Genomic DNA, 11033 nt, shown 5'->3' with positions numbered 1-11033 from the left:
TGATACTGTGATTTATAATAAATTTCTATTTGGTCTCTGTCCCATTTCTGCCACAGAGCTTCTAAAACCCTTGGAATTTCCTAAGTGATGAGAGTGATAAAGGTGTCTTTTGTTATGTTAAATCAGGTGACTTTCAGAAAGCACCTAAGAATGGGGGCTGGTTTCCTAGGAACTCATCCATGTGATTAGACTGTGAGTAGGAGGTTGGAATTTACAGTTCCACCCTCTTCAACCTCTGGGGAAGGGAGAAGGGCTGCATGCAGGTTAAGTCCTTTACCAATGGCCAGTTGATAGAATCAGTCATGTCTATGTCATGAAGCCTCCATGGAAACTCAGGACAAGGTTCGGAGAGCTGAACCGGTGAGTACATGGAGGTTCAGGGAGATGCTGGGCTTGGAGAGGGCATGAAAACTCTGTGCTCTTTCCATATGACTTGTCCAGTTTCTCCCGTTTGACTGCTCCTGAGTTCCTTTTATAATAAACCAGTAACAAGTAAGATGTTTCTCTGAGTTCTGTGAGCCACTCTAGCGAGTTAAGTGAACCCTAGGAAGGAGTTGTTGGAGCCTCTGATCTACACCCTTTATGTCAGAACCACAGGTGGCAACCTGGGTTTGAGACTTATGTCTGAAGTGGAGGGGAGGGGGCAGTCTTTTGGGACTGAGCTCTTAACAGGTGCTACACTATCTCCAGGTAGATAGTGTCAAAATTGAGTTGAATTGTAGGACACCCAGCTGGTGTCAGAATTTGATGGTGGTGGTGGAAAACTCACACACCTTAATTGGTATCAGAATTGTAATAATCTAAATTAGAGAGCAACCACCCCCCCCAAAAAAGTGGTACAAGTAATAATTATAACAAAAATTGGATAGTAAAATACACAATTCAAAAGAATACAGAAACAAGAAAGAAAAAGGCTAGGACAAATAAGAAAGATGATATATTTAAAACCAAACATGGCAGTGTATTCATATTAAATGTAAGGGTTCTGAATACTCCCAGTTAAAACATGGACATTATAAAACTTAATGAAAATCAAGACCTAACCATAAGCTGTATATAAGAAACGCATAAATCATTTGATACATGTTGGTTAAGAGTGAAGGATGGAAAAAAAGATAGACCGTGCAGATTCCAAAGTAAGACAACCTAGAGTGGCTAACTGAATATACCAAGGAGACTCCTTGATAAGGAATACTACTAAAGAGAAAGATGAAATTTTCATAATAATTATCTAACATAATCTAAATACATGTGAATCCAATAAAAAAAAACTTCAAAAATATATGAAGCCAAAATTGTTGATGTGAAAGGAAAAAAATAGAGAAATCCACAGTTAAGATTTTAACAGTTCTCTCTTCTTTCAAAAAGACTTGAAAACTTGAAACTTGAAAAACTTCAAAGTTTTTGGTAGAAATACTGCCTTAAACAGCCACAGACATCAAAGAAGCTCTGCCATATTATATATTTTTCATATGCTTATGGTTCTTTTAAAAGAATTTGCATCACTTTAGAAATGTTTTTATTTGTAATCCAAAGAAGATCAGCCTATTTTTTCTGCCTGTTCAGTTACAGAGATTATTGCCAAGTAATGGCTCATTACCAAAGGTTATCCTAAAATCAAAGCAAAACACATCCAGAGTCAGAGAGTAACCAATCTACATGCATACACAGTACTATTTGTTCGTTCACAAAATGATTATGGGACATACATTATGATGTGTATACACATTTGTTCTGTATTTATGTTATATGGACGCTTACATACTGAATTTCGGTTATTGCACGTTCACAGAGAAATGAATCGACATTGCGCTTCCATTTATACTTACTACATAAAGATTTTCTTTGAAGTTTCACAGAGAAATAAACATTAAACTGGTGTGAACAGAGATTTCTGCCCAAGTTTCAGAGATTTCTTTTTCTTCTAAATAACATTGAATAACATGCGGTTGTGGAGTGGTCCTTCTGGCCGCCACGTGAAGGGTGGTGATCACGGCCCCGCGGGAGGCCCCCCCTTCCCTCTGGGAACTCTGAAGGAATATCGCCGCTTGCTGTGGAGGTGGCGGACCATTTGCTTCTGACGATTATCTGATGTTTCAGGAAATACCAGCTCGTCTCCATCTGTACATATTTTTAAACAAATAAAACAACAGCATCCTTTAAACTGTTAAAAGGCCTCCCCGTCCATTAATTGCACATTAATCTCACAATTAAGGAACTGTACAAATATACAAGTCTAATTTTTAAAAGTTAAAACTGGATGCTTATGGCATCCATTATCCATTATCAAGAATATGAAGGGAACATTAATGAACAGAATTTAATGTTCAGTTTAAACAGTACTTGAAAAATAAATCTGTGCTGATATATAGACTTATATATCTATAAAGCAGCATCATTTCTTTAGGAGAGAGCATTTGCAATGGTGTCTTTCCACTTTGATTGGCCTTCACATGTCTATGCTGTTTTCCTCCTACCAGATTTTTGTGGTGTAAGGGCATTAAAATATTCTGTTGTGCTGCAGGGTAAAATGTAAAGGGTGAATCTTTCTATAAATAAAAACAATTACTGTAACAAAGCCAAGCATTTCTGAGGCCCACAACAGGAGGAAGAGGTACAGAGGTGGGGTAAAGTGGAGGTATACCTACCTACTGGAGGTCAGATGTGAAAGGAAACCCTAGGAAGGAGTTGTTGGAGCCTCTGATTTTTACCCTGTATGTCAGAACCACAGGTGGCCACCTGGGTTTGAGACTTATGTCTGAAGTGGAGGGGAGGGGGCAGTCTTTTGGGACTGAGCTCTTAACCGGTGCTACTCTATCTCCAGGTAGATAGTGTCAATACCTACCTACTGGAGGTAAGAATCAGCCTCTACTCTCTGCCTCTTCTAAACTTTGGGGAGGATGCAACTCTTCTGTAGACCCCTGGGAGTCCAGGGCCCACTCTATTTTAGTTCTTAATATCTAGAAGTAAATAGAACTGTCACCCAGAAACTATCAAAACTGTCTTAGACTTCAAAAAGAAAACGAGAAAGCTTGTTACAGGTTAAATTGAGTCTCCTCCCAAAAGATATTAATGTCCTAACCTCCGGTACCTGTGAATGTGACCTTATTTGGAAATAGGATATTTGCAGGTGATCAAGTTAAGATGAGGTCATTGCAGTGACCAACCTGGAGCAGGTTGTCTCTCACAGCCTTCAAAGGGTACAAACCCTGCAGTCACCCTGATCTTAAACTTGTAGCCTCCAGGACTGATAGGCAATAAATTTCTGTGGTTTAAGCCACCTAGTCTGTGGTACTTTGTCATGGCAATCCTAGCAAACTAATACTTAGCTACACTCTGCATTCCATTCTGTCAGTAAAATAAAAAAAGAAATGAATCCATGTGTTTTTTTCATACCACAAATCTAGAGTCTAAAAATATAGGTAGGGGAGGCTGAAGTAGGGCTTGGAGAGGGAGATGCTACATCTGCTTTCAGTACATGAACTGCAGCTTGGTGCACTTCTAGACCCTCAGCTTGTTAGAAAGTGAATGAGTCTGCACAGTGAACATTGTAAATGGTGATTACATTGTTTACAGGTGCTTATGTCCAACCATGCCTAGATCAGTCCCACTGGAAAATAACTGTGCCAAAAGTAAATGTTGTATGTATACAGATATGCAACGATGAAGGAGAATCACTCTTTGCCACCAGCACATTGAATCAATGTCACATCTTCTCCACTTGCTTGCTCTGTGACCTTGGGAAGTCAGCTAGAGACATGGTCTCTTAGAAGTAGTTCTACTAAGAAGAGAAGTTGTTTCTTACATGTCATCTTATTTTTGAAATATATTAATCTAATTGTCTCCGAAAGCAAAATATTTAGGGATCCTTCACTATTCAGGGGTCGAACCTAAAATAATAAAAAGCAAGATTACCATCTCAAATAATTTTTTAAAATTAAGTTATAAGTCTATTTGCTTATATATAAAGCATTAGTTAATAAAATATTCTAAGCACCTGCCTCAAAATACTTTATTCTCAAAAACAAAACAAACAAACAAAAAAACAGAAGAATACCAGTCAAAGAGAATGGCTGTTGTTACAAAATCATGGATAAAATTTCAGAAACATGAATATCATAGGTTAAAGAAATCTGAAAATTGGTAACAAATAGAAATACATTCCATTTTTAAGTTAACTTTTTAAAAGTTACTAGTAATAAAAGGTTATCTTCAGAAGATTCATCTGCCTCATAAATTCATTTTATCAAACAGTTGATGTGACTGATTCACATTTAGAATGCTGGAAAACTTTCATGTTTTATGTAGTTGGGCAGTCCTTGCAAAAGCTTTTTCCAAGCTGATACTGTTTAAAGTAGGACAAAATCTCACATAATTGTGACTACATTCTTCATCCTATTCCTGTATAAACTTTTTTTGATACATAGCTCATCTTATGTATAAATATCCCAAAATTTAATTATTCTTAAATCTTCACTGATCTTTTCTTACAGAATGGCAGTCTTTATTGTTTAAATTTTTATTTATGTTTGAGATTATTTGTAGTAGAGGTATACATTTTTTATTATGAATTTATAAAATCCTAATTGAGAATCTTAAACACAGGTTTGGTTATATATACATATATTTTTTTTTCCTTAGCTTGTAAAATTTCCTTTTTCAGGATGCAAAAGTATACTAGGTGAAAATTAGTAACAAGTAAAAGAAACTAAACTGAATGTGGTATGTAGCATCTATAGTGTATGACAAAAATAAATACATATAAATGTACTATTTGATCATAACAATCCTGCTTTAATGCAAGTATGAATCACAAAATAGCTTTTGTACTAGTAATAAAATTAACCAATTGGGGTTTTGATGCAGACTTTCTACTCTCAACTCAGCCTTCAAATTAGTAAATGCACAAATGAATATTCCTGTTTCCATTTTCAGCCAGTGATTCATTAGTCACATGATCTCAGTGTCAAATCACCTTCTTGAGAGGGACAGTCTGGATCCAATCCATGGAGTTCACGTTAAAGATGTCCACTGCATTTTCACTGTACACGGAGAGATATGGGGCATTGTAACCTGGGAGATGGGGAGGAGGTGACAGCAAGTGTGGGCTTCAGGATTCATTTTTTAACTGGATTTTTTATTAAAATAATTATAAATTCGCATGCAATTTTAAGAATACAGAAAGATCTTTTGCACGCTCTGACTAGTTCAGCCCAATGTAACATTTCGTAAAACTAGGATACTGACATTGACAGAGTCAACCTACCCATCCTAAGCAGATTTCCCCAATTTACGTGTGTGTGTGTGTGTGTGTGTGTGTGTGTGTGTGTGTGTGTCTGTAGGTCTCTACAATGTTATCACCTGTGTAGGTTCATGTATCCCCACTACAGTCAAGATACAGAATGTTTACAACACCACAAGGATCCCTCAGCGTTCCCTTTTATAACCCCACCCACATCCCCTCCTTCCCTAACTCCTGGGAATCAATAATCTGTCCTCCATTTCTAAAATTTTGTCATTTCAAAAATGAATGAGTGGAATCACACAGCATTCATGATAAATTATATCTGCTAAGCCATAATACATTAAAAAAAACAACTTTCAGATTGGGAACCTAAGAGAATCCCATTATAATATTCTAATTATATAGCTGCTGCCTCAAATATTTTTAATATGGTTAAAATAAATAAAATAAATGATGCACATGGTTTACATTTTAAAATATGACACAGTGAAAGTCTGACAAAAAGCTTTCTAACATTTTCATCTAATGGCAGCTTTATTAAGTAATTGCATAACATTTCAAAATCTGTGGCTCCTAAACTAATTCAGCTCATGGCAAGAATATAGTGCAAGATTAGAAAAGTATATGTGGAGAGTGAAGTGAATGAACAAAGCAGTGAAAACTTGCAGCCACTAACATTTTTGGAACTTTCTATGTTACTAATAATTTATGCACAATAGCCAAACTGTGGAAAGAGCCAAGATGTCCATCGACAGATGAATGGATAAAGAAGAGGTGGTATATATATACAATGAATATTATGCAGCCATCAAAAGGAATAAGATCTTGCCATTTGCAATGACATGGATGGAACTGGAGGGTGTTATGCTGAGTGAAATAAGTCAATCAGAGAAAGACATGTATCCTATGACCTCCCTGATATGAGGAATTCTTAATCTCAGGAAACAACCTGAGGGTTGCTGGAGTGGTGGGGGGCGGGAGGGATGGGGTGGCTGGGTGATAGACATTGGGGAGGGTATGTGCTATGGTGAGCGCTGTGAATTGTGCAAGACTGTTGAATCACAGATCTGTACCTCTGAAACAAATAATGCAACATATGTTAAGGAAAAAAAAAGGATAGCAGGAGGGGAAGACTGAAGGGGAGGCAATCGGAGGGGGAGACGAACCATGAGAGACGATGGACTCTGAAAAACAAACTGAGGGTTCTAGAGGGGAGGGGGGTGGGGGGATGGGTTAGCCTGGTGATGGGTATTAAAGAGGGCACGTTCTGCGTGGAGCACTAGGTGTTATACACAAACAATGGATCATGGAACACTACCTCAAAAACTAATGATGTATGGTGATTAACATAACAATAAAAAATTTAAAGAAAAAAATAATTTATTATGAAAGTCTCACATGAATGTCTCCCCATTAAAGCAATAGCAGTATAACAACTCCTCCTATGCTCTGGTTGTGCCATCCTTCTCCCTTTTCTTATAGCCAAGCTCTTAAGAGTGCCATCTACCTTTCTGAGCCCACTTTCACACCTCAGTCCAAGCAGTCTGACTTGTGCCCTAACTCCTCCATTAAAACTGCTCTCACAGCAAGTCGTCAACCACCAATTGTTGCTGAAACCAACGGAAACTTTTTAGTCTGTCTTACTTGACTACTCAGGGATACTCGCCTTCAGGAATTATCCTTTGTGGGCTTCTTGCCCCCTAACCATCCCTCTAACATTTGTGTTTCTTGGTTCTCTAACCTGTGCCCTTTTCTCTGTTTACTCTCCCATTGGCAGTACAAACTCAGCATGTCCAAGGAATCAGACTGACAACATCAGAAACTAGTAATCCATTTTAGCATTGCCACGAGTAGATGAGCAGATATCGTGTGCCCCAGTGTGCTTCAGTGTGACATACACAACACTATTAATGATGTATTCTTAATAATTGTCTTTAGAGCTCATTTTCAGTTACAGGAAATTTAGAATATAAAGGAAGAAAGAAAGCACCATGAGGAAACAGATCCAGATTGTGGAACATCCTGCAGGACAAAAAAAATCAGCAGCATGGAAGACCACTCAAGATTAGACAATATTTAAGATATAATAATAATAAGGAATATGTGGACCTTCTTCAAACTTTGATTCCAAGAAATACATTGTCAAAAGAGACATCTTTGTGATAATCGGGAATATTTGAATATGGACTATGTTTGATGAAAATAAGAACCATTTGTAACTTCTTCAGGGGTGATAATAGCAATGTGGTTTTATGAGAAAATGTCCGTATTTTTAGAGGTGTAATATAGTGTATAGAGGTGGAATGATAAGGACTTCTGGGATTTGATTTAAAATATTTCAGTACAACAAAAAAGAAGTTGAATTATCACAACCTTCATCCCCTGTCTGAGTCTGCCCTTTCTTGTGTTTTATTAGTAAGTATCAGTGACATCCACCCATCTGCTCACGTTCCATCTGAGAATCATTACTGATTGTCTTGTACCTCAGCTTCCACTGCCAATCAAGTGTAAAGTTTTGTCAGTTATATCTCTTCAATATCCCTCAAATTCTCTCCTCTCCACCCTAACTGCCTCTACTTTACACAATTTTAATCCACAATTTCTACAGTGACCTCCCAAGTTGGTCTCTTGGCCTCCAGTCTTACGTTGCATCATCTTTAATCTAACCAATGGAACCTGGGGATTTTTCTGAAATGTAAATCTAATCATGTGCCTACAAAACATCTTCTGTGGTCTGGCTCATGACAACCCCTCCAGCCCCATCTCTTGGACTGTCATCTTGAACTCGATGCCTGAAACACTGAACTTATAGTTCCTCACAAAGTGCAGTTTGGATGGCCTATTCCAGTTGTGATGAAGCAGCTGATATTGGACATACCCTGCCACCATCAGTAATTATAAAGCTGGAAAAAAATATATATAAAGTAACTTTTTAGGTATTAGTATAAAAGCACAGGACTGCCATCCCTAAAAAAGGAGAAAGACGTGAGGTAGATCCTACATTCCCCTAGCTTTCTGCTAGGGAAAATTTCCGAACTGCTGTGCAGAAAAAATGGAGCCCAAGGAGAGAGCGGAAGTTTTGCTGGGCAGAGGAAACAGATTCTAATGTGTCTGGAATTTGCAAGGTAGAGTACCTAGAGGAAAGAGCCACAAAAAAGTCCCAGACATCTGCACACCAGATCCCTCAAAGTCCCTAGGCCAAATCCAAAGCTGCTCATGGGCAGAGCAAAACTCCATGAGAACTGCTCCGAGCATTGAGGGATGAACAGAAATTTCATAGGTAGTACAGTGTTGGAAAAACATTAGATTTCTGACCTAGACAGTGGAGAGACATTGGCAAAAACCCTGGTCATTCAGTTGAGACCCCAAAAAGGCCATTCTTTAGGAGTAAGGACTAAAAGAAAAGCCAAAATAGGCCCATCCTAACAAAGCATAAGGCCAAGCCTCAGCAAGACCAAGGTGACTAGTCCATCAGTAGATTGCCTATCAGAACAAAACACAGCACTCTCTAGAGAAATGCATAATGTAGTCGAGTCCCTATGTCCTAGCATCCATAACATCCAGTGAAGGGTAAAAAAAATAAGATGTAAAAAAAGCAGGAAAATATCATCCTGGAGCAAGAAGAAAAAAAAGTCAATAGAAACAGACCAACAGATGAGCCATATGTTGGAATAATTATAAATAATTATTGTAAGTATCTCAGGACTTTGTGAAAAATATAAACATATTAGAAGATAGGACAATTTCACTAACTGGAAATTTCAAAAAAATTGAAATTATAAACAGAAGAATACAATATCTCAAATGCTTAATTCCTGGATAACCAGGGAAAAAACAGTGAAGTTGAAAATGGGGTCAATAGAAATTATCCAAACTGAAGGAGAGAAAAAAGGATTAAAAAAAAAAAAAGCCTCAGTGACCAAAATCAAGAGATCCTGGGGCACCTAAGTGGCTCGGTCAGTTAAGCATCTGTTTTTGGCTCAGGTCATGATCTTGGGGTTCTGGGATCCAGCCAGATAATTTGATCCCCAGAAAAGAGAAAATAGGTTAGAAAAATTTGTGGGAATACAATGCCTAAAAATTTTCCAAAATTAATGAAAGATATCAATCTTCAGATCCAAAAAGTTCTGAAAACCCCAAGCAGAATATATACAAAAACAAAAACAAAAACATGTAAGCCCATCATAGTCAAATTGCTGAAAACCAAAGATAGTGAGAAAATCTTAAAAGCAGCTGAATAGAAAAGACATGGAGAGAACAATGATTAAAATGGTTGATTTCTCATCAGAAACAATGGAAGTCAGAAAACAGTGGAATGTTTTTGAAGTGTTGAAAGACAAAAACACTTCACATTTCTTTAGCTGGCCTTCCCTGACCGACTGGTTTAGATTAAGCATCCCTCCTGTGTGCTCTTGTAGAATACTCTGCTCCCCTATCACAGCACTTTCTTAATTATTGGTCTCATCTCATGATTATAATCTACATACGGACACAGACTAATTTATCTTATGTTTAATATTGTGCCCTTAACCCTTGGCAGAGTAAGTTGCTCATCTTAAGTGTTCAATACTATTCTCTAAGTGAATAAAAAAGGCTGTATTTAATTTATAAAATGATGGCCTGCACCAATAAAATATGAAATAAGCTAAAATTATTTAGGAATATTACATGTGTACTTCACATAAACTAAACCAAAAGGTAAAAAATAGTAACTATTTCTTATGGTTTATTAATGTGTATGTGATTTTCAGTGACCATGAAGATAACCTATTTAGGAGCTTACAAAAAGCAACAATTTGGATTAAGGATATAGTCAAGGTAAATTTTCCTGTGAATATAGTAAAAGATAAAGGCTAAGTTATCACATGCATGACTTAGATATAACTTCATTGGAGCTGTTCTACTTAAAAAGCCTTAGAAAAATCAGGAAATGTCTTCAGTGATGTTTTCAGAAATAAAACCTATCACTAACAATAGCAGAAATAGAAATACAATAAAGAAGGCAAGAAAGATACAGAAAGACAAGGGAACAAATTTTAAGACAGCCTTACAGCAATAAGTTGGAGTTGCAAGCCACATCAGTTCAATTGGCCTAGATCGGAGGCCCCTGCTGTCAGTGTAAATTCCAATGCTCTTGAAACATAACAGATATTCAATACTGGAGATCTCAATTGCACAGAGAGCATCCATTGGTTGATGTGCAATAAACGATAGTGTAGGATCATGTGAGTGGAGCATCCTGTATGGAATTCCTTCTCTTCTCAAGGGATATCTCAGGAATCCTGACTGGAATCCTACACAAAGCTCTTCACTGAAGATAGCCATGCACTGGACATTGGTTGGGATTTGGAGCTCTTTAAATTTTCTGTGAGAAATTTTCTTGCTCTGAAACAGCTCATAACAAAAGACTTGGCTTTTCCTAGCTACACAGAGGCATGTATGGGCCCCTTGGCACACTGTTCCAGAAGTCATTGTCTGACACCCTTTTGTTTCTGCCAGCTTGTGAATATCAGTCTTCCGTCCATCCAAAGCTGACATGGGGAACAGTTGCACATGGTGACTTCTCCCAGAGATCACTGCAACCATCTGGCCATGGGGAATGAGCTCAATCTGATGAATCTTCTTCATGTCACCAACCCGAATAATTTCTACACAAATAAACATAGTTATAAGTCATTTTCAAATTCAAAATCTCTATTTATCTTGAATGTTCTCTTCAATTTTATGCAAAAGCAATTGAAAAGGGTCAGTAAAAATGATCTCATAAATCTTCTTAATGTTTTTAATG

General features: G+C 37.4%; 1 protein-coding gene across 1 annotated transcript in view; it reads right to left on the bottom strand.

Moving 5' to 3' along the window:
* Positions 1 to 1990: 1990 nt before the first annotated feature.
* Positions 1991 to 11033, bottom strand: part of LOC114219777 (serine/threonine-protein kinase MRCK alpha-like) — a 65688-nt gene continuing 56645 nt past the window's right edge. Inside the window, exons 13-16 of the mRNA XM_088019103.1 lie at positions 10297 to 10893; positions 4976 to 5073; positions 3806 to 3890; positions 1991 to 2121 (exon numbers count right to left, since the gene is read on the bottom strand). Of these exons, the coding sequence (XP_087875229.1) occupies positions 1991 to 2121; positions 3806 to 3890; positions 4976 to 5073; positions 10297 to 10893 (911 nt within the window). The remainder of the gene's footprint in view (positions 2122 to 3805; positions 3891 to 4975; positions 5074 to 10296; positions 10894 to 11033) is intronic.

The sequence above is a fragment of the Eumetopias jubatus genome, unplaced genomic scaffold (assembly GCF_037043125.1).
Source record: "Eumetopias jubatus isolate StellerSeaLion01/CBP00866 unplaced genomic scaffold, mEumJub1_p1.0 scaffold_15, whole genome shotgun sequence".
NCBI lineage: Eukaryota > Metazoa > Chordata > Mammalia > Carnivora > Otariidae > Eumetopias > Eumetopias jubatus.
This window is presented reverse-complemented; position numbering and strand designations above follow the sequence as displayed.